The 24,571-nt window shown below is 36.3% G+C and overlaps 1 protein-coding gene across 6 annotated transcripts in view; it reads right to left on the bottom strand.

The window, feature by feature from the left end:
- The window catches only part of ss18 (SS18 subunit of BAF chromatin remodeling complex), a 46,533-nt gene that overhangs the window by 5,614 nt on the left and 16,348 nt on the right, over positions 1–24,571 (bottom strand). For 2 of the 6 annotated variants that reach the window (XM_039754689.1, XM_039754691.1), the window contains exons 5-10: positions 18,554–18,775; positions 11,330–11,488; positions 10,043–10,147; positions 8,626–8,718; positions 7,763–7,888; positions 5,023–5,153 (exon numbers count right to left, since the gene is read on the bottom strand). In XM_039754689.1, coding sequence (XP_039610623.1) covers positions 5,023–5,153; positions 7,763–7,888; positions 8,626–8,718; positions 10,043–10,147; positions 11,330–11,488; positions 18,554–18,775 — 836 coding nt within the window. The remainder of the gene's footprint in view (positions 1–5,022; positions 5,154–7,762; positions 7,889–8,625; positions 8,719–10,042; positions 10,148–11,329; positions 11,489–18,553; positions 18,776–24,571) is intronic. The other 4 variants (XM_039754690.1, XM_039754693.1, XM_039754694.1 and 1 more) reach the window with 4 other exon arrangements.

The raw sequence follows: 24,571 nt of genomic DNA, 5'->3' as shown, positions 1-24,571 counted from the left end.
ATTTTAAAAATAACGTAACACGATTGTCAATGTAACCTTTTGTAAGTAGTGCCTGGAGGATTCAGTGTGGAGAAACTCTAGAGACAGCGTGTGTATTAACTTGTGGATTTTTCTGTGAGTATTTGGTGGCAGTCTGACGAAGTTGCTTGAGGAAGACAGCATTAGCTGCTGAGCTCAGCTCAGAGCGAAATGAGGTAAATGGGAGGGAGATGATGACGTGACTCCCCACCCCTTAACTGTCAATCCCCCACAAACACAGTCTCTCGGAATTTGCATAAGCACACCCCTTCACCTACAATTTTAACTTAGTTACAAAGTGATCAAAACTCGTTTATATCCTCGTCCTCTCATTAAACTTGTATCCCGCATTACCTGTGGGCATGTGAAACGCCAGCGTAGCCTGTCTATGAACTTAATTTAAAGTTTAGGTTTACACCTTGCTTTCTATCCGAGGTAGCAGCACTCATGAATATGGTAGTATATGTCACTCACTCGCTTCTTATTGTTTCGCTGCCTTCTCAATTATATAATGCATGTTTTCTTAAGCGCTTTTGGAGGTCTTCCTGGTTTTTACGCACTCGTTGACAGTCAGTTCACGTGATTACGTGGGAGGCGTGATGATGTCACACGAAACTCCGCCCCCACGTCATTCCAGCTCAACTCCATTACAGTTAATGGAGAAAAATACCTTTCAGTTATGACCATTAGGCGTAGAATTTTGAAATGAAACCTGCCCAACTTTTGTAAGTAAGCTGTAAGAAATGAGCCAGCCAAATTTCAGCCTTCTACCTACACGGGAAGTTGGAGAATTAGTGATGAGTCAGTGAGTGAGTGAGGGCTTTGCCTTTTATTAGTATATATATATATATATATATATATATATATATATATATATATATATATACCAGCTGTGCCCCGCAGCTCCACCCACCTAGAAGAGAAACAGGACAGCGAGGAGGGCCCTGCCTGACTCCCTACTCTAGACATCATGCTTCCCTCCCTGTAGCCTCTGTCTTGTATTAGTGCAAATATTATCACTCTTGCAGACGAACTAGGATTCTTAATGAGATAAAAGAAGTCACAAAATCACTTTATTATTGTTCTCTTGTGCATCCTTTCTTGCCATCTTTCCTCTTCAACGCTTTTGTGTCTCTTTTCAACATGCTGCTCTTTCTTCTTCTTCTTCGCTTACTCGTTCACGTGCCATCTAGAACGTATAACATTTTTAAGAGCTGGGAGCACATGAAGTGTGTCTGCCAAAAGCATTCCAACAACTGCGAGGTTAGATGTCCGTGAACTTGTTTTAAATTGTTTCTGGAAAAGTCACCGTCTCACGGGTCTTACTTCCTAAGGTTGCTGCAGATGGTGTATCTGTACATTGGCATTCCAAGAAAAACACCTGCTACCTACTGTTAAAGTTGGTGGAGGTTCCATTATGCTGTGGGGCTGTGTGGCTAGTTCAGGGACTGGGGCCCTTGTTAAAGTCGAGGGTCGGATGAATTCAACCCAATATCAACAAATTCCTTAAGATAATGTTCAAGCATCAGTCACAAAGTTGAAGTTATGCAGGGGTTGGATATTCCAACAAGACAGCGACCCAAAACACAGTTCAAAAATCAACAAAGGCATTCATGCAGTGGGAAAAGTAAAATGTTCTGGAATCACAGTCCCCTGACTTGAATATCATCGAAAAATCTATGGGATGATTTGAAGCAGGTTGTCCATGCTTGGTAGCCATAAAATTTAACTGAACTGGAGAGATTTTTGTATGGAAGAATAGTCAAAAATACCTCCATCCAGAATCCAGACACTCATCAAAGGCTATAGGAGGCATTTAGAGGCTGTTATATTTGCAAAAGGAGGCTTAACTATGTATTGATATAATATCTCTGTTGGGGTGCCCAAATTTATGCACCTGTCTAATTTTGTTATGATACATATTGCATATTTTCTGTTAATCCAATAAACATAATGTCACTGCTGAAATACTACGGTTTCCATAAGGCATGTCATATATTAAAAGGAAGCTGGTACTTTGAAAGCTCAGCCAATGATAAACAAAAATCCAAGGAATTAAGAGGGGATCCCAAACTTTTTCATATAACTAGATAGATTAGATAGATAGACAGGTTAGATAGATTTGATAGATATGTTATGATGCCTCTAACATCATTCAGCATGACCAGTTTGGTGGTGGGTCAGTGATGGTCTGGGGAGGCATATCCATGGAAGGACGCACAGACCTCTACAGTCTAGACAACGGCACCTTGACTGCTATTAGGTATCGGGATGAAATCCTTGGACCCATTGTCAGACCCTTTGCTGATACAGTGTGTCCTGTGTTCCATCTTGTGTACGACAATGCCCAACCTCATGTGGCAAGAGTATGCAGGCAGTTCCTGGAGGATGAAGGAATTGATACCATTGACTGGCCAACATGTTCGCCTGACCTAAATCCAATTGAACACCTCTGGGACATTAGGTTTTGGTGCATCCGACGCCGCCAGGTTGTACCTCAGACTGTCCAGGAGCTCAGTCATGCCCTGGTCCAGTTACGGAGTACAATTTTGAGTTGCTGCAATGAAATTTTGGCAAATTGGACTAGCCTGCCACCTAATTTTTTCACTTTGATTTTCGGGGCGTCTTTGAATTCAGCCCTCTGTAGGTTGATAATTTTCATTTCCATCAAATGACATGGCATCCTTTTGTTCCTAACACATTACCTTTTCCGTATCTATGGAAGCATATTAGGGCCACGGTGAAAAAAAAAAATACGGACACAGTGAAGAAAAAAAATCTAAATGTCAAGATTAAAGTCGACATTTATGTTGAGATTAAAGTCGACATTTCCACTTTATTCTAGTAGTTTATTTTTTCAGTAGAAAAGGGACCCCTTAATGCAAGGGAGCAGCACTACAGCCACGCCACCATGCATCCCACCACCCATGTTTAGTACATGCTTTAATGCATTTCATCATGAAAAAGATATCAAGTATTATCTTTGTATTCTGAATGTTCATAGTGCATGAATATTATGAAGTCAATGTGCGGCGATCGCTGCTGGCACCTCTCAGTGCAAGAGGAAGTCTGTTTAAGAAGCACATAAAGATTAACAACAGGGTTGGAGAACACCTAATATAAAGCATTTAATGTGCTACATTAACTTCTGACGGGATTTGAGAAAATCTAGTAAATTAAACATTCATTTTAAGATGAAGTTTAGCTTGCGACATTCTACTGACAAATGAAACTACTAGAATAAAGTGGAAATGTCAACTTTAATCTCGACATAAATGGCGAGAATAAAGTGGAAATGGCGAGAATAAAGTCAACATGTCGACTTTAATCGTGACGTAAATGTCGAGAATAAAGTGGAAATGTCGAGAATAAAGTCAACATGTCGACTTTAATCTCGGCATTTAGATTTGTTTTTCTTCACTTTGTCTGTATTTTTTTTTTCACCGTGGCCCTAATACACTTCCGTATGTATCAGTGTAGATAGCCAACATGATTTTTTATTTTCCCATTGAGATCTGATGTGTTTTTCAATGTGTTCCTTTAATTTTTTTGAGGAGTCTATATTATACATGTATAAATTAGTATATTATGCTCGGCAGAAAAAGTAAACAAAAATCCAAATTTGTCTGCTCTCAAATGATGTTATTCTTCCAAGAAACACAAACATCAGGGAAAGGGTTTGCTATAGCAAGTAAAGTTGCAAATTGCTTGTTATTGCTTAATTGCTTAAAGTGCCTCCTTGGCTTCTCTTTAGTGTAACTTGAACAGTGCAATGCATCTACAATTACCTGTGCTGTATACGATCATAGCACACATAGAATTATGATTCTTGTGTTACAGCATTTTACCAAGTTTAAACAAATCATAAAATTAGTTGTGCACCTTATTGGCAGTGATGTACAAATATGTCAAAAGAATAATTAAATAAGGATTAAACCATAGTGGTTGACCTAACAGAATAATATTTTGCATGGCACTTGGTTCCACTGTGTAGGCATCTACATTTACCGCAAGCCATGTGTCAAGCTCCAACACTAGGAGGTTTACAGAGTGGGATGAATGAATAACATCCAAAAATGTCACACTTCTATAGGGCTTTTAAATTATTACACCAAACACCTGAATAATTTATCACACCCATGTAAATCAAAAATAATAAAAAAAAAAAACTCATGTTCAAAATCTCATGTTCTCATTATATCTGCATTGACAGGAATAGTGAAGATATTTGACATTGTTCAGATATGTTGATATGAAGATATTGTTGGATTCTAGTCTGATGTCTTGGTCTAGCTTTACAAAAGTACAACATATGCAGGACTTCCAAGTATTTTTTATTTTATACTTTTCATTTACTTAGTTGATAATCACAGAGAACCAATCTTAAGCCAATAACAATGTCCAAAGCCTTCACTGTACTGTGAGAAACTGCAAAACATAATAACATCAACATGCTCTGGTACCAGTGTGTGTGTGTGTGTGTGTCTTATCTTGTTTGGGTGAGAAAGGGGAGCTGATAATGGACAGATCTCCTTTACTCCCGCCTATCATTTGTGGTTTTAAAAACTGCAAAAGAATTCTCTCTCAACATACTGTTTCTTTTCTTGATTGCACATAACCTACAAGAAAACAAGTCACCTGGGAGTGGAAAGATCAACAGCATTTTACTACTAATACTTGGACTTAATCAAGATTTAAAAACTCCCAGTTTCAATGATTGTGTGTATCGCTTTATTTATTGGTTGTAATGTACAAGATAAAGAACACAGATCAAATATTAAGTTAGAAGTGCTGAGGACTACTTCATAGTACAGATATTTGTTAACTCTTATGCAAAGCTGTAGATATTAACTCTAGCTACAACCTGTCTATCTTAAATAACTGGGAATAAACTTCAGATAAGAGACCGAATTAAAAAAAAAAAAAAAGATAGAAGATATTTCAGATTAACAAGAATAATTTTTATATACTCTTAATAAATAAAACCACAACCTTTTTTCTTACCTGATCATAAGCGTAAGGTCTTTGTGGTTGCTGCTGTGGTGGACCAGGCTGTGGAGGCCGATATCCTCCATACTGCTGTCCCTGACCTTGGGAATAACTAGGATACTGTCCTGGTGCTGACTGAGATGGGCCTGTGAATATGGAAGAATAGGTGTCAAGTGTGTTTCAGTTTTTTGTAGATATCATGTACAAAACTACACAAACCTTCTGGCACTTTACAAAAAATTTGGATTATTTTATTTTTAGAAAGGGATACACTTCAATGTCTGCAATATTTAAATATCCATCCATCCATTATCCAACCCGCTATATCCTAACTATAGGGTCACGGGGGGTCTGATGGAGCCAATCCCAGCCAACACAGGGCGCAAGGCAGGAAACAAACCCTAAGCAGGGCGCCAGCCCACCTCAGTATTCAAATATCCTCTAGCATTAAAATGTTATTCTATTTGTTGTAAAGAATGCATTGTGTGGTATGAAAACAAATTTTACATATGTATTCTTCAAGCACTACCCTGGCTCATTTAAATGCTCAAAAACAGATGCAAAATGAAGGACTGATGTCCTGTTTGCTGCAACTACAGGGAAGTGACCCACTTGACATTAGCTCATTGAGGTTTGTCATGATTAGCACCATATTCTTTATTTGCAGGACTAAATGCATCTTAATAATGCACTCTATAATAGCACAATCAGAAAATATACACAATGGACTGGACTACGGAAGAGGATGCAAGAGAAAAGACAAAGGTCTACAAACAAAAATGTCCTGTGTGTTATTTAAGAGGCAATGATTTCTTTCAGCAACTGTCAGCATTTCCTTAACACTACTACAACAGTACAAAAGGACACATTACACTCAGCTCACTAGATGAATTTATAATTTTCTGCTGTTAAATGTAACACAATCTAGAGCATAATTCAGCTATACAGTAATCCCTCGCTATATCGCGCTTCGACTTTCGCGGCTTCACTCTATCGCGGATTTTATATGAAAGCATAACTAAATATATAACGCGATTTTTCGCTGCTTCGCGGGTTCTGCGGACAATGTGTCTTTTTATTTCCTGTACATGCTTCCTCAGTTGGTTTGCCCAGTTGATTTCATACAAGGGACGCTATTGGCGGATGACTGAGAAGCTAACCAATCAGAGCACGCAGTTAAGTTCTCCTGACTGAGAAGCTAACCAATCAGAGCACGCAGTTAAGTTCCTGCCTGCGAATGCAGTGTTAACCAGGAAGTCTCGCCTCGCTCATTCAGCATCAACGTGTTTCTCTGTGTAAAGAGTTGTGCTCTTTTGTGTTTATCTTTGTGCATAGTCAAGCCCTTCATTATGGCTCCAAAACGATCTGCTACTGCTTCAGGGGCCGTGCCCAAGCGCAAATGGAAGATGTTAACGATTGCCAAAAAGGTAAACGTTTTGGATTTGTTGAAGGCTACGATTCTTTTTATTTAAAAGTAGGAAAGGAATATAAGATCTACGGCCGCAGTGTCCTTTTAACCAGGGTGCAAAACGAGTTGTAAGTGGATGTAATAAGGCAGTAGTCTGGATGGAATCTGCTTTAGGGATTTGCATTGAAGACTGCCAGAAGAAGAACAACGGCAGTGCTACACAATCGCCTGAAGTGGCTACTTTGGAAGAACTGTAACGCTCTCCTTTGTTGTGCAGTAAAATTAAACTCATTGTTATCGGACAAGTCATCGTGTCATTGTTGGTGAGTAACCATAATTAATTTTCTACTTACAGTACTTAGTACATGTACGTACGTTTAGTGTCACTTTACACACATTTACTGTATACTATTTTTCTTGCGTTGTACGTATTTATTGCTGGTGGCCTGTCTATCGTAATGGCTGTAACATATGTGATATCGGAGACACTCAATATCTTTAAAATAATATTTAGGTTTTACTGTATATAAACAGTGTGTTTATATACATAATTTCAATGAATCTTACCTTATATCTAAGAGAATACAAAGGGATTATGCTGTATAACTCTGCGGGGAATATTTATAAACAGTGTGGGAGAGTTTATAAGGGCTTAAAATATATAAAAATAACCATACAAAGATATGGTTTTTACTTCGCTGATTTTCACCTATCGCGGGCGGGGGGTGTCTGGAACGCAACCCCCGCGATCGAGGAGGGATTACTGTATTAATAAAAGCAAGTAATTTCTACATTTATTTAGGGTCAAGGAATTTTTAGCACTAAACATTCAAGCATCCATGTGTGCTTTTTAATAGTTCCTAAACTACTGAGGAAAAACACAAAAGAAAAAAAAAAAACACATCTAGTGTACTGAGCTTCATTACAGCGGGAAAGACCATATGTAAACAATACTACTTGAATCTTTAGTTACAGATTTCAGAGAATGCATTGAAGTTACCAGTTAATATTGTGCAGATCTTTAGTAAACTGATATTTTTTTTTATTAATTATATTTAATTGTATTTACTATTATAATGGAATGTAAAGATTACACTACCTTACACAGAATACAGCAAAATAATTATCTGACACACAGTCTATTTTACTGCTATTCAAAAACTAAGTTTAGTCCATCTTGATATCAAGTGTAGCTTTTCAATGTTCTATGTATTTTGCACATTATATATTAAAGTAATAAAAATATTACTGCACATTATACATATATCTATTTGAGAATTGCATGGTACTCAGTAAAAGACAGATGCCTGGCAAGGTAAAAATAAAAACCCTCAGTGGACTACCCACCATAACCTTGTTGCTGGCCTGGGTAGCCCTGTTGCCCTGGATACTGTTGCTGTTGAGGAGGGTAACCTTGCTGCTGTGGGGGCCCTTGCTGGTAAGTCTCTTGCTGCTGTCCATACTGTGAACTACCTGGAAGGTGACAGAAAAATGTGAGTGCCACTGTTAGTGCAGTTATTTAAGCTAGAACAACTAACAAAACAAAAAAAAAAAAAAAAAAAAAGAATGAAAATGCAATCTCTCAAGACAAAAAAAAAAAAAATTGAACGAAAAAAGAAAAACTTGGCCAAACAAAACTATAGATCAAGCAAAATATACAATTACTTCATTTTTCATTCTAAATAGCAGCAGTATTCAGCATCCCTGCCAAAACGAGCATAACAATAACCGCAACATCACATAAAAAAAGAAACAGCATAAGATAGCTTAAAAATATAAAGGACAAATGAATGACAGTTAACAAAGAGCACATACTAGCTACACAAATTCAGCAAGCTGTTTATTATAAGGAGCTGCATATAAAAAAGGAAAACAGTGAAAAGGGAAAAGTAGTAATTGACCTGATCTGTGTATATTTGTTAATGTTTAATGATGCCCTTTCTTTCTATTAGAAGCTTTGGGGAAGAAGGAAAAGTAGCATTTTTTTGTTAGAAACTTTAAAATGTTTCTGCTCTGTAAAAATCAAAACAAAAAGGTTGGTATGCATAGTTCTTAAGACAGCCAGCGACTAGCATTCTACATAGCTCTGCATGGATAGTAAACAGAACAAAAAATGTTTTGAAGTGTTTGTTTACATACATGTTTGTGAATGCATGTATATATTGTGCATACATGTTTGTGCGTGCATGTGTGTGAAGGTATATAGATACCTCCTTCGTAGTAATGTTGTGAGGAATCCTCATAAGGCCTATCATAGCCTTGATCAGGATACGATGATTGCTGATAACCGTAATCATTATGACCTACATCAATTTGACAAGAAGATAGGAAGAAATGTTAATGTCTTTTGACTATAACCGGATAAAAATTCTAAAATTTCATTTAAAAATTTGATTAAAAAAAAAAAAAAAAAAAATCTACATTTGTCCCATAAAAAATATTTCTCAAAAAATAAATAAAAATACAAATACAAAACTGTGACCACTTTAAATCTTGCATTAGGAAAAAATACATGTAAATACAAAAAAAGAACAAAAAAAAAAAAAAACTTCTATTTTAGCATGCTGAACATACCATATACAAAAATACTCCTGAAAACTTACATATAACAAATCACTGCCTTTACCTGAATACATGCTGAACATTTTTTCAGAAAGTTTAATGCAAAATTTAATGTGAGTTATGCAGAGTATGTTTCAAAACCAGTGTTGTTTATCAAATAAAATATTTAACTCTTTTCTCTGCTGGGATAGGCATCGACTCTCTTTGGTCATGACATTGATTATATCACTATAAGTCAGCTATGTTATGGTAATTCCACTAGCATTTAATTAAACCAGATAATTAAAAAAAACACACTTGACTAATATGCTTTGTTTTATATATGATGTAAACTGTTTTAATGTTACTGCTTCCTTTATTTCTAACAACTTTTTTCTTTGTAATACTCCTTGGATTCAAATGAGAATTGATTGGAATACTGAGGTCAATTTTAACTTGAATTTCTATTCTTTTTTCCTCATAAAACCAATTTGAAGGAAGATAATACTTTTCAGTTCCTAATTTAAATAACAATAAATCAGTAATGAAGATCTGACTAACTTTATTTCCGCAATTAAAAACAATGCATTTATTTTTTAGATCCTACACTACATAAATGCAGAGGAGAATTATTTTAGTAATTAACATTATTTATAAAACAATGTGCATAAAACTATTTACTTTAAAAGGTGAATAAGCACTGTGGTATTGCGTGGTTTGGCCTGTATTCAGGTAAAGGAGACAAGTATTTAAATTTCACTAGCTCAAAATTTTCAAAAATGTAAATAGGATGAAAAATAACCACAAGCTAGCAAATGCATCTGTAAATGAAACAAAAACAACCTATAGGACACATCTCTGGTAGAAGTAGACAGTTTTAGGCAGTTTTTTTTATTTTAAGCAGTTAAAAAAAATCTATCAGAGTTTACAGAAGACATACATAAACATCTCAGATAATATAGATAAAACATTTAAAATTACTTAAAACAACTTTAATAAACTCTTATTCATGTAGATGATTACTACTATTTCAAGATAGCAGGGAAGTAAATCAATGAAACGGAATCTAGGAGAAAAACAGATTACCATCAGGGTAATACTGTGCATTCACACCTTCAGGAGGACCTTGTCCACCATGACTGTATTGTTCCCCATAATAATCCTCCTGACCAGCATACTGCTGAGGAGGCCCTGGAACAAAAAACAAACAAACAAACAAAACAGCACTGTAATATATTAAAATCCTAACCATAAATTTTGTTAGTAGTTTTGATGCTACTGAGCCAGAGCAGCATGATCAATAAGTTCAAAAATGTGTTCCACTTGGTTATGATTTTTTGAGGAGAGGGAAAAAAAAGACACTACCAAGAGAATTTCAAGCATAATAAACTCTACATATTAAATATATAGCATGCATTTTTGTGTTTATCAATTAGTTAAATCTTTCACCAGTCTTTAGAGAAAGTCTTAGAAGGGTTCACAAACATTATTATTTAAATTACGACCTTTAGTTTTCCATTAGATAAAAAGGTTAAAACAGCTGGATGCACTATGAACAGTATTCTGGCACAGGGCTACAAGAGAACTAAGGGCTGCCATTTATAATATACAATACTATTAAGGTTTTTTGTTTTTTTTTTTTAATCTGTATTAACTTTGTTTTTTTTTGTTAGATTAGTATTGTTCTTTTATATATAGGATGGATTTGTTTTCCCTTTTGTTTGTTTGTGAAAACAGCAGTTCATAAATAAAATGAGATTAAAAGTAAGAACTAGATTGTCAGAGGATGGCTGAAAATAAGAAATCTAAGCAACTAGTTTTTTTGCCTTGTATTTTAATATTGCCTAACTGGATAACTACGTTATCTTCCTCAAAGCATAATTAAATTAAATTCCTAAAGGTGCATATTCAAAAAAGATTGAAACTACAATAACACCAAAGGAGAAAATTATTGTGATTTTCATCTAAAAAGTGTCTATCTGTAAGCACCAACACCCCTAAGGTAGAGTCATTCACCTTAATTCTCTAATAGCTTGTTTACCCCAGATGGATGACAAAAACAGAAAAACGACCAGAAAAAACTTCTAACTGTAAAATAATGCATTTAAGGATAAAATACATTTTCATAGCTGTGCACTTTCATTACTGGCATAAAAAGTGCCAGATAATTTCAGTGTAGGACTATGATCATCAATTTAAAGTACAGAGAAAAATAGGCACGACTTGTCTCTTAAAGTCCAATTGTACCAATATTGACCAATCTTTCATATGCAGATTTCACATTTTACTAATAAAATCAAATCCATTGAAAAATAGTATAGTCACCTTGCTATAATCAAACTAAAATGAACTGACACTTTGATTAGCTCATACCTTGCTGTGGTGGCCTATATGGAGGCATTGGTCTTTGGCCCATTACATGGTTGCCTTGGCCCATCATTCCCATGGGATTCTGTTGTGCCTGATAATGCTGTCCTCCCCCTTGTGGCATATTATATTGTTGTGATGGTGGCTGCTGGTGCATCATGGATCCTAAATACAAGATAAGCCCCAATAGGTCAGCTATTTAAACACAGTATCCTTAAACAAGACTGGGAACCTTATTTATTACATTTGTAGTAAATGCATTAAAATATTTCCCAACTATTAATTTATTTACTGACTCTCCTATGAATTAAAATACTTCCCATCAATTTATTTACTGAATCTCCTCATCCCCATATTGTTGCAGATATCAATTTGCAATCCTAACAGAGTCAGCTATAAACCAATTGCCAACACTCACTTGTGTAGGGGCATACCAGTTTACCTTCATAATTGATATAGTTAAGTGGCATCATTAAATTTAACATTAAAGTAATCAAGTCCAGAAAGTCCCACCACCTCACCTCATCTTGATAAATATATAAACAAGGTTAATGCAATATTATCCACATCAAAATATTATTCAGTATCTACCAATTATAAGAAATAAAGTGGAAACTTGCAAATAAGACAAATGTGCTTGCCACTCAGTATAAAACTTTTCAAAGCTGGGAACAACTAATAAAAGTTTTCTCTTAGATCAGGGAGAGCAGTCTTTGGTACCACTGAATTCTCACGCCTCACTAACACAGGCATAGAGACAAGTAGTTTGTGGTAAAGAATATTTAGGAGTCTATGGCAGTGTCTGTTTTTTTTTTTTTTAAAGAAACAGTGGCTCAGACTAGGAGCAAGAGAGAGTAGGTGCATGTGGAAGTGTGGAAGCCCAGGTGCTGATGGGGAAAATGGCTGATCATACATTCAGGTGTAGAGCAGTCAGCCCAGAAGGTTTCCTCATTATCACTCCAGATTATATAATTAAGGCGCCTGTTTCCATTCATGTAAGAGAGGTCTCCGAATAGGAAGCTTGAGAAATGAGGAGAGAAAAAGGATAGAGCTCAAAAGTTAATGGGAAAAAGGAAAGAAAGAAAAGAGGCAGGATCGTTCATAGCAGAGACAATGATGTAGTTAGGAGGCAAGTGGTCAGAAAACAGTCCTGGGTGGAGTGACCAGATTGCAGTCATGGAGCAGTGTCATTCCTATTTAATGCAGAGAGATGGTGGTGGGAAAAAAAAACGTCAGGCTTGCGGAGTTCTCTGACGATTGCCTAGGGACGGTGACTGGAACTCGAACCAGATTGAAAAATGACTGTGCTTGCCAGTGGATGTCTCCTCTTGATGAGACATTAAAAGGATGGGCAGAGGAGACCAACAGTCTGAATTGGTGCACCATGGTTCATGATGGTTTTTACAGACAAATACAGGCTGTGTGTTTTTAACCTTAAATTTTTATCTATTTATTTGATCAGTTACTTCTGGATTTTTTTTATTAGGATGTATTTATTAATTGGTCACAGCTTTGTTGCAAATGAGAACCATTTTGCACATTTGTACCTACCTATTGTGGTATTCTTCCATGTGAAGCTGAAAACCATGAGGACTGATTTAGAACACTGTTAGGTAGAAGGCCCAGTGGGGGATGGGCAGTCTTTTGGCACTGGAACCCCTGCAGATTTTTTTTTAATTTCCCACCAGCAAAACTGGAGTTTTTTTTCCTGTCTTCCTGGCCATTCAACCTTGCATTATTCTTCGCTACGTACTGTATAATATTATTCCCTAATCTTGTTTATATTTTATATAAACTTCCTCTTTATTTCATTTTATAAAGCACTATGAGCTACACTGTTCGTATGAAAATGTGCTATATAAATAAATGTTGTTGTTGTACTGTGCCCTCATTCACCCAGTCCATCCTCAGTTGTGACTATCGATGTCCTGGGTTCAAGGAAGCAATACCAGCTATGAGCAACCAAGCATCACAAGGTTGCATCAAAGGATATCAATGTTGTCAAGGCTTGCTGGGATAACAGTAGCTCTGCATACATCAAATGTGCCCAGAAGGAATCTATAAGTGTAGGCTTTCTTTTAAGCTGAGCTCTTAGCCTCCCATAAGATGCCAACTCCAGTGTTTACTCTTATTCTAAAAACAATTTGGGGAGTGGAGAAACAAATTTAAAATGTTTTGAAAATTTAGTGCAGAAATGGGTGACAGTTAAGGAGGATGATGGTATATGAAACTGTTGGTCAAGTGCCTTATGGTGTGTTGTTAACTTCATTTTTAATCAATCACTCACTCCAACCTCATTTACTCTAGAGATTCACATAGCATGGAAAAAGATTGAAAGTGATTCTTAGGTATTCAACTTGACCAGAATACCAATTTTTCAAGTTAAATGCAGTTAACCAGAGTATGAAATTAAAAGTCTGCTAGATATTCAAGCATTTGAAGAAACAAATACAAGTTAAACAGTATTTGTTCAAATAGCCTTTCCATCATGACAATTATTTATGTAAAGTTGAGCTGTAATAACAATAGCCATCAAACTACAGCAGTTTCACTCATTGAATGTTATCTAGTGTTTAATGAATATGTAAGAAAGACAGTTACACGTTTACTGGGATATTATATTATGGCCATGAATGTGGTTGTGAAAGGAAGCCTTACCTGTGAACTTTGTTTTTTCAGATATAACAATGACTCTGGGTTAAGATGAATGTTAACCTGTAAAGACCTCCTTATAAGGAATTAGAATCAGATGTAGTTGCTGTTTATTGTTCAGCTGGAGTATTGGATGGATAAGGTTAGAAAAATGGTGTATCTTGAAGTATATCACTGAAGTCCATTTGCTGGAACCTACTACTATCTACTGTAGCTGGCTCCTCCATACTACTTGCAAAAGGGGATTTTGAGCGTTTTTTAATGTACTTTCTGGTTCGTAACATCGAAGGCAGTGTTTAAAGCCAACTGGTTGAAGGTGAAAAGATTTTCCAGGGACAACTACTTCAAAATTATTCAAGAAGCAACAGAAACACACGGTAATTGGACTTGCCTATCTGGTCTATATCCTGTAGCTGCTGTTCATTTATTTACCAGCTACTGTTTTAGGTATATTTGGCATTATTGTTTGTGATAAACCATCTACTGGAATGATTTTTGTAATGCATGTAGTACTAATCTCATTGGATCCTATTAAACATTCTGGTAAACTGCTATCATTAAGGTAGCAAAATGAGGAGAAATAAATTGTGTAAATAAATTCCATTAAGAGCTATAAGAGGGCAAAGCTGCCCTTCCTGGACCCAGGTTTGAGATCCCCATTATCATGCCATCAGCTACTTTCATCTGTGTTAACAGTCAGTGGGCTCCAATGGGATTAACACTTCCTCCATCGGCCCTTTTTATTTCTTATAAATTATTTCAACATAAAATTTTCTTTATTAGGTTATAGTGTTGATTGTAAAACACCATCTGTTAAAAAGAAAAATGCAAAGCATTTTATCAGTACATATAACAAACATTTTGGAATGGGAGTGTCGGTCGGTAAGGATGACCTTGAGTTTGCATCATGTAAGCAACATTTTAAGTATTGCAGACTGGACTTATACTTCATTTCAATCAGATTAAACTTTTTCACTGAAATGCTAGACCAATAATCCATAATTTATCATTTACCATACAAGGCTTCACCACAGCATAGCTGGCCATAGCTTGGCTGAAGGGTACATGAGATTGTTATGTCTGTAATTTTCCTTCCAAAAAAGGATATGTAGATACTATAGCAGTTTGTAATGCTTTGGACAGACCATCCTGACCTGAACACAACTGATTAGATAATTTAAATATAAAAAACAAAAGGGATGATAGTAAGAAATTAACAGCATCAATAGCTATTAAGAAAAATAAATGCATGAACCAGTTAGATGAGAATAACAAAAACAATAGCAATTCAAAATAAACAACTCTGTACCACGTTAATGGTTAGAGGTATAAGAGATACAAGCTTAGGATATGCATGGAAATGCTGAAGATTTACATGGGAGGGTTTGAAGAATGGGTGAAACCTGTTGGATCATGTCTGGGACAAGAGCATGCCACAAGTTTCCCTCAGTTACCGACATAGGAATTAAAACCAATCTCAGTAAAACTGTCTGCTCAGTATCCTTTATGTTCAAATTCATTCCTATTTATATTGTGAGGACACCAAAGGGATTAATAGATATCTGTTTCATTGCCAATTAGAAAAGTAATTCCTACACAAATCCTCCATATGTGCTACAAACAACACACAGGGATGCTTTCGCAAAGCAGCAGAACTGCACCGGTCCAAACTGTATGGCAACCGCCAAGTACAGTGGTGTGAAAATGTATTTGGCACTTATTGATTTCCTGTATTACTGCAAACTTTTGACACTTGTATTTTCGTTGCAGTCCTGAAAATATTCAACATTAGATAAGTCACCAGTGTGAGAAGGTAACACTGTTTTTATTATTTTTTTTAAACTTACATTTATTCATCCTTTAAACAAAGTTATCTAATACCAACTAGCACTATGCAAAAAGTGATTTCTCCTTGGTTAAATCATCAAAATTAACAAGGAGCATTATAGTACACTGAATGAACAGAGTCGGGCTTGATTACAGTCAGCACCGCTCAATACAAAGCTCACTTGTTTGTTTTCACACTTACCACCACAGTCAAGTTGCCAGCACAAAGATCCAAGAAGCACAAAAATGCCCAATCAAGAAAATCCTGAATAGCTCAGAGTTGTTGAATAAAATTAAAAAATATAAATATATATATTAGTCTTGTAAAGGCTGCAAAGCCACTTCTTCAGCTTTGTGATTCAAAAAACAAAAGGATCATAAATTGACATCCAAAGAATAGCATGCTTCTTTGTTTCAGCAGAGGCCTGTGTTCATTCAAGAACAATGAGGAATAAACTTGTCAAAAACAGGCTTTATTGAAGAGCTGCAAGGTGGAAACAACTGCTAACCAAGATGAACAATAATGATCATCCCTCATTTGTCAAGAATTACCTGAATGATACCGTAGCCTTTTGGAAGAATATTCTATAGACAGATGAGATTAATCTGGAAATTTTAGATGACATAGGTCACATTATGTCCAGCATAAAGCTATCACGGCATTCCACAGTAATAATATCATAACAGTTAAACAATGTGGTTTAAGTATAGGGATACTTCCAAGACCTGAATGCATTATTAACTCTCTTTAATACCATAAAACTCTTATGGAGAATGTCTGGTCAACCATTTGTAAGCTAGGAAGCAAGCTGGTTACTGAAAAAAACAAATGCTAATGCACATTAGAATGGTTGATAAAAAGCACACAAACTTCAGACCTAAACCAAATAAAGATGATATAGCAGAAACGCCAGAAAGTAGTCCATGCTTGAAAACCTAGCAATATTAAATTCTCTCTGCAAATAAATTGGGATAACATTCCTCTACAGCAGGGATTCTCAAACTTGGTCCTGGGGGACCCCTGTGGCTGCAGGTTTTTGTTCCAACCAACCTCTGTTTTTAATTGGACTCCTAGGCTAATTAAGTGTACTGTTGTTTCCCGGGTTCCCTGTTTTGGGAACAATATACAAATCAGAAAACTAAGGTTGGTTAAAAAAAAAAAAAAAAAAGTATTAAAATGTACTAAGCAGTTATATGTATTTTTTTCTTTTTAACAATATTTACATCTTGATTGTCATTCTACTTTTCTAGGTGTTCTAATTGTTTAAGTAATCCGTTATTTACTACTTTGTGAGGCTGATGCTAAAGCAGTTGCAGCCTTTCACAATTGTGTTTTGTTCGCTTGGGTTTCTGCTCTACTTGTTTTTCAATGAAGGGAGCAAACTGCACAGAGAAAGGGCAAATATAATAAAAAGAGTGTTAAGCATTTAAATCAATAGCAAAAACAGAAATATTTTAAAGTTTCTTATAAATGTAATGCTGCTGTGCTTTTCTGAATGTAGAATAAAAGATAAATAATACCAGCTAATTAAATGAGATCAGTGCTATAAAGGTGTTGTAACTGATTAGGAATCTGGTTGGAACAAAAACCTGCAGCCACAGGGGTCCTCCAGGACTGAGTTTGAGAACCCCTGCTCTACAGCAATGTGAAGGACTGATAAATCACTGGCTACAATCATTGTAGCTTGGGGTGGTGCAACCGATTATTATTAAATGTAAGCGATCGATTACTTTTTCCCCAATGGGAGTTGGTGTTAAACAACACATTTCACTAATTAAATGATGCAAGTTAAAATGTTCTTTGTTCACTCAGGTGCCCATCATCTAATATTCGATTCTGGTTGAAGATCGGAAAACATTCAATTCAAAGACAAACATCTGCTGATTGCATATGGAAAGGTACGTTTCAGGTTTCTTTGACGATTATTTTAAATTTTGTTTGTAAGCTTTTGCTGGCCAATCTCTGTCAGTTAAGTTCTGCCTCAACATTATCATTGGAAACTTACACTCACTGAAAATCTCAGACACCGGAAACTGATTGAGTCTTAACACAAACATGCTAATTACTGATCTTTTAATGATTTGTACGAAATAAAAGCTGCAGAACAATGCACTTGTCAGCTTTTTTTCTGATAGTTTTCCTGCTTTATACCTCCATCATATTGGTTTTAACTGTGCACTTCATGCCTGCTTATGTATGAGAGAGCCCAGAGAGATTAACAAACTGTGCCAGAGACTAACTCCAATACACATTTTTATGCTATTCTTAAACATGTGTAAAAACACTTTTCATGAATGTAAACAGTTTGCATCATGTTTTTACTTAATATTAATACAGATTGTTACATAAAAATATAATGCATTTGAATGTATACCTTTTTAATATATAACAGTTACTAATCAAAGGGGGCCAACTATTATAAAGTGATACAAAATCAGTTTATCTGGTTAGAATGGTAGTAAGGGGTAAAAATCAGCAGTTTTGAAAATCTAAGATATTCATAGAACATTTCACTAAAAAAAAAATAAAAAAATCATACCACATAAAGAAGTAATAGCTTAAAAGCAAAAGGAATCCTGTATGAAACAAAACATATGATAAAACTAAGAAAAAAGGTTAACTTTGGACATACAATCTAGAAAAGTCATACAGACAAATACATAGAAGCTGAGGGACTCATGCATGAAAAATATAGATTTGAACATTAACAAAACATATTTTTAAGTTGCATTTATGAATCTTGCTCATACCTTGATTTGACTGCATGTTCATGTTTGGTCGTGGGCCATAGCTGGCCATTGGCTGTCCTTGACTAATATTCATCTGGCTCTGGACAGGCATGCTCTGTGAAGATGGAACTGAATGACTGTAACCTCCCATAGAGCCATGACTGCTTGGTGGAATATTCATGGAGCTGTTTGGCATATTTGGTTGGTTTGGCCCTGGTCCTTGCATGGGCAGATGATTGGGTCCTTAATTAATAAACATATGGTTTAATAAACAGCAATATACTGTATTTATACAAATACATATTTATATACACAAACATCAATACATACATACTGTATGAGTACATGCTATATTTTATACTTATACACACATGCGAACACACACTAAAATATATTTATATGGATAGAACTAGAATGCAGATACTCCTACAATAATACTACATTTTTTTGTATAAAATAAAGATACATGATGAAATACATATATTTTACTACTGATTAACATCCTCTTAAAGAAAAACTAATGATGGATTTTATGTAATGAAGATCTATGTACACATCAGTACTTTGCACAATTTAAAAAAAAAGCCAAAGCCTACACAATGAAGACAAAAGGACTCCTGGCAACTCTTTGGAAAGGTGATTAAAAGGCCATGGGATGGAGACAAGAAAATATCAAAGTCACTGAATATCATTTGGAGTCCCATTAAATCAATAACTAAAAAATTGGGAGTGGTCTCCCCTAGAATTTTTCATATACTCAGATATGGAGATGAATATTTGAGGAATATACCACAAGACAATGATTATATTTTTATATTATGTACATTATGTACAATCATCAACAACAAATCAAATAAAATTAATAATACATTAAACAATTATTATAAAAGTAAAGTTGAATAAATCAGACTCTGTAGCTGTATGAATAATAAAAAAAAACAAAAAAAAAAAAAAACAAGTATGTGTTCAGGAAAAGTACCACTTCCGGTTAGCGGAAATAATAGAAAAGTTAATAGAAATCTACGTTTTGTATCGAATACTTGTATGCAAAGTTTGGTTGACCTAAGTCATTGTGTTTATACACACACACACACGCGTGCATGCATGCACGATATCTATCTATCTATATCTATATCTATCTAATATATATATATCTATATCTATCTATCTATCTATACATATCTATCTATCTCCCTTGGGATGCGAGCAGCTGTTGCTGGGGGTGCTAGAAAATTGTCATCGCGAAGCAGGTTTTTGTGTAGCTGCCTTCACACAGTTTCTCCGCTGTTTTTTTGTGAAGCAGCCTTTACATAGCTTCTCCGCTGTTTTATAAATGACCGACATATAAAGCCATCCATTTTCCTAGCTTTACCAAGGATGCTGCCTTTTTATTTAACTCTTTTAGGGCTATTTTTTTTTTGTTTGTTTCTTATCTCCCAGGGCTGAATATTTTTCCAAAAACTAACATTTTTTAAAAAAGAACACAAAGCAATTGTTTAACGTATCAAATCAACAAAAAATATTTACTTTTGACAAATGTTACTGTCTTGCATGTTGTATGAGCCTGCATACAAACTTTATGAACCTTATGCATGGCATTATAGCCTGGCTCACCCCATGGGATTTGCTTCTGTTTATTACAGAAGTGAATAAAACTTTGCAGCAGCACGTACCTATCACCATGCTGCATAACCTGTCCAAAGCCACCAGGGGACAAAGCACGTTTCGACCAATGCTCCCTGAAGTTATATCACCAGTTCTGTCCCATCTCTATTTGTAATAGCACAGCACGCTTCATCTCGTCTTTTGTTGTGGGTTTACACTTTGAAAAACGAGAATGCGATGCAAACGCAGCCCGTGATTCAAAAAAATTCTCTGCCTACCTGTTTATCTCGTCTGACGGTAGTTGAAAAGCACCATCAGGAGAGAGCAGCCTGAAGTACAGCAGCTGGTAATCTGTCGTGTCTGACAGCAAGCCATGCCGTCTTGTGAAGTCCAGCAGCCAGATCGGCTCTCAACGGATCAATGTCTGTGTATTTATCCCACGCGAACCTTGCCGTAGATGCATCGGCTGCGCGAAGGAGGTGAACTGGCAGCAGATCCGCTGGCGCGGCATCAGCTGATGCCGGCTTCTCACTCTCTTGCTCAATCTCCTGATCACCGTCAATAAAATCCGATTCTGAAAAATCAGAGTCCGACTCCGCGATAATGCGAAAAACACTGTCTGCCGAGTGTTTTCTTTTCTGCACTCACTTCGCTCCCTTGTTACATGTCAATGCCATCTTGCCATTGTTTACATTTCGCAACTCACGCACACGCTAGGATTAGTTGCCGAGTCAACGAGTCTAGCATTCCTCCAAGCACAGAGGGAATGCCTGTGATGTGACAGTGAGATTTGTCGCCATTAACAGCTGATTATCGCCCTCTAACCCTGGATGTCGACTTTAGTCGACATGCGCCCTCAACCCCTCCTCTCGACAAAAGTCGACATCCGCCCTAAAAAGAGTTAATCCACAGGTTCTCCGCTGTTTTATTGTTTGTTTATTACGATTAGTATAGTTCTTCCTGAGACTTATTAATTGCCATCGCAAAGCAGAGCCTTACTGGAAATTTGAGGCATTTGAATTGAAATGGGAGATCAGAGGATATAACGGTGATGCGAGGAATACATTCAGAGTGTGGCGCTCTGCTGGTTTTTTGTGTTGCCGCCTTCACACAGCTTCTCCGCTGCTTTATAAACGAACGCCATACAAGGCCGTCATTTCTCCTTGCTTCGCGGTTCTGTAGTGTTTTATTGTTCGTTTATTACGATTGTTATAGTTATTGTGTAGCTATTCGAGACTTACTTTACTGTTCAGGTACCCATCTGCTTTAATCCGCGGCTTGTACGCTATTTTTTGTTCGTTTATCACGATTATAGATATTTATCGATTCCCTTTTTTAGCGGACTGCCTGCCCATATAAGGCGCTCCACTGGTTTTTTGTGAAGCAGCCTTTACACAGCTTCTCCGCTGTTTTATAAACGAACGACATATAAAGCCATCCTTTTTCCTTGCTTTATCAAGGATGCTGCCTTTTTATTTAATCCACAGGTTCTCCGCTGTTTTATTGTTCATTAATTACGATTATTATAGTTCTCTTTATATATCACGTTGTCTGTGCAGCACTCTGGTTGTAATATGACGAAGCTGCGTGAGGTCACTCTTGAGAATGCAACGTATAGTTGTCCAGGAGAAAAGCAATCTTGCCTGAAATTAATGGCAACCTTTTGTAGGGTCAGTCCCGGAGACTTATTACTTCTCATCGCGAAGCTCTTCCTTCTTTTCTACGTACTGAGGTCACAGTCAGTTCACGTGATTACGTGGGAGGCGTGATGATGTCACACGCAGCTCCGCCCCCCACGGCCATCGAGCTAACGTCCATTACAGTATATGGAGAAAAATAGGTTCCAGTTATGACTATTACGCATAGAATTTCAAAATGAAACCTGCCCAACTTTTGTAAGTAAGCTGTAAGGAATGAGCCTGCCAAATTTCAGCCTTCTACCTACACAGGAAGTTGGAGAATTAGTGAGTGAGTGAGGGCTTTGCCTTTTATTAGTATAGATGACGACATCGAAATCAGGCAGATGTGTACATTTCAACCAACACAGTCGACCAATACAATTCGGGGTTGTCAACATTGTCAGTTCACTAAATAATGAAATGTTGTTTTCATTGTTCAGTGAAGCAGACATTAAGCTGCAGAAAAACATGCATGCAAGCACAGCCCCCTGCCGTCAAACCCAAAAAAAAAGGGTTTCCTAGTTTTGCTGGCAGGAGCAGCCTTGTGGTCATATTTTTCTGAAAAAAAAATATGCATGAGAGAGAACCATCAGCTCAGTTATGCTCACATGACACTCAGCAGACAAAGTGTATCCATACTACTTGTATTGCAAGACATCGCTCATTTTATGAAGTCAAAATTAATTTTAAAAATTTTGTAAACCAAGTTACTTGCAAACCGAGGTTCCACTTGTATATATTATTTATCAGTGTTATTTGTTAGGAAAATTGATTTTTATGTTGATATTTTTGGGGGTGCGGAACGGATTAACTGGATTTCCATTATTTTCAATGGGGAAGTTTGTTCTAGATACGAGAAATTCGCTATACAAGCTCAGTGCTTGAACAAATTAAACTCGTATCTCAAGGTTCCACTGTATTTGGATAAATGTATAATGTTGTACATGAATAAATATAAGATATCCCCTGAAAATAAGCCCTAGTGCATCTTTTGGAGCAAAAATTAATATAAGATCCGGTCTTATTTTCAGAGAAACATGGTATATGCTGAAAATTCTGGTTGATCAGAAGTGCAGTCTTGCTGTGTATGGTGTTGAATACAAGCGTCCTGCATGTCACAAAGCATATCAGTGCGGACTTGTAGAAAACAGGATTACTCTACTCGAACCATTCGAGCAACTTACTAAAGAGATAAGCGAGCATTCATCTACAATTGTGGACATGACTCCATCTGTTGAAGTGATTAAAAATTTGTTTAGCAAGTGTGGCAAGACAGATTCCGAAGTTCAGATAGTGAAAATCATACTTTTGGAGGTTGTAACTTAACATTTCAGTAATGCAGTCTCCGAGCCACTATCTTATATATATCTACTGTCCTTGATCCATGGTACAAAGATCGATTCTGTGACTGAGATACCAAAAAACCAAGCACAAGAAGCACGTGCGAAACAACTGGTCGAGATGCGTTGAGCAACAGCGAACCACAAGAGAAAAAGATTTGCACTTGCTGCTTCATTCTTGGAGATGTATGAAGAAATTCTTGAAGAAAATTTGTATGCAGCTACAAAACCACATTCAATTGCAACTGATTTAAAATAAAAGAATCATAACATTTTTAACAATAGTCATACTAATTAGGAAGACCAGGTGTCTCAAATTAATAATAATAATAAAAAAAACTGTTACGGATTTAATTTAAAAAACAAAAAACATAAGCGATACACAGCAGCTTCCTAATATCCAATCGGTATCATCGTGTATTTGCCGAAACCTTGCAGTTGGCACAGTGACTTGCTGGGACCATGCGTAACTTAAGACTGTGGGGTAAACTGCTCCTCAAACATTAGCTGAGAAGAAAAGGAACATGTTAATGGCATCATCTCACCTTTCTCGTCAGGTTTTTACAATTTATGTTTGCCAGATTCCCTACAAATCTGTTATTGCAGTGGAGCAGTTTGTGAGGTTTTCCGTTTTAGAGAGTCGCTGGAGAAAAATATTGGAGGAATTTAATTCAGTACTTAAAAAGGAGGAACAGGTTCACCTGCATGGTAGAATGCAGCTTTAAGTTTTGTACCTTGTGAAAGATGTGTCTCCTGTGTTTAAACTGTAAAAGATTTTTAAGACAAGATCTACTTCAGTTTTAATGTAAGTGTTAATTTAAAACAAAATCACCCTAAAATATACAGCAGTCTCTCAATATTTCAAGGCACACCTGTGTTACAAAATGTTTAATTGTGGAACACCTTGTGATGCATCACTTAAAAGTGTATCCACATCACACTTTACAGAATTCCCTTTATATGACCCAAATCATTATACAGTATGTCAAGCTTTCAATGTCACAAGTTTTTATTAATGGCGATGGTTGGTACAGGCAGTTGTTTTTCTATTACCACATATCTGGTCAAACTATTAACTTATTTTTTATTATAGGTAAACGTTTGCAAATGTCTTCCATTATTGGAAAAGCAATGCAGCCTGTTCTCCAACCTTGGCCAAGGAAGTGATGGCACCTTGTACCAGTGTAGACACAACGCCTTTTTTCAGCTTTGTCAAATATAGCAAAGGAAAAGAGAAGCAGTCTTGCTGGTGAAAAGGCAGAAATGCTTCTTTTTGTTAAGAAAAAACTACCATTTGTTCTTTTAAAGAAGTCGACTTAAGACCAGGGTCACTGGCCTCATTGTACCTTTTATTTTAGGTTTACTTAAAGTAATATACTGTATGTCTGATTACGGCAAAAATAATATGCATTCAT

The sequence above is a fragment of the Polypterus senegalus genome, chromosome 5 (assembly GCF_016835505.1).
Source record: "Polypterus senegalus isolate Bchr_013 chromosome 5, ASM1683550v1, whole genome shotgun sequence".
In the NCBI taxonomy this organism is placed as follows: domain Eukaryota; kingdom Metazoa; phylum Chordata; class Cladistia; order Polypteriformes; family Polypteridae; genus Polypterus; species Polypterus senegalus.
Note: the sequence above shows the minus strand (reverse complement) of the source record. Positions and strands in the feature narration are given on the sequence as shown.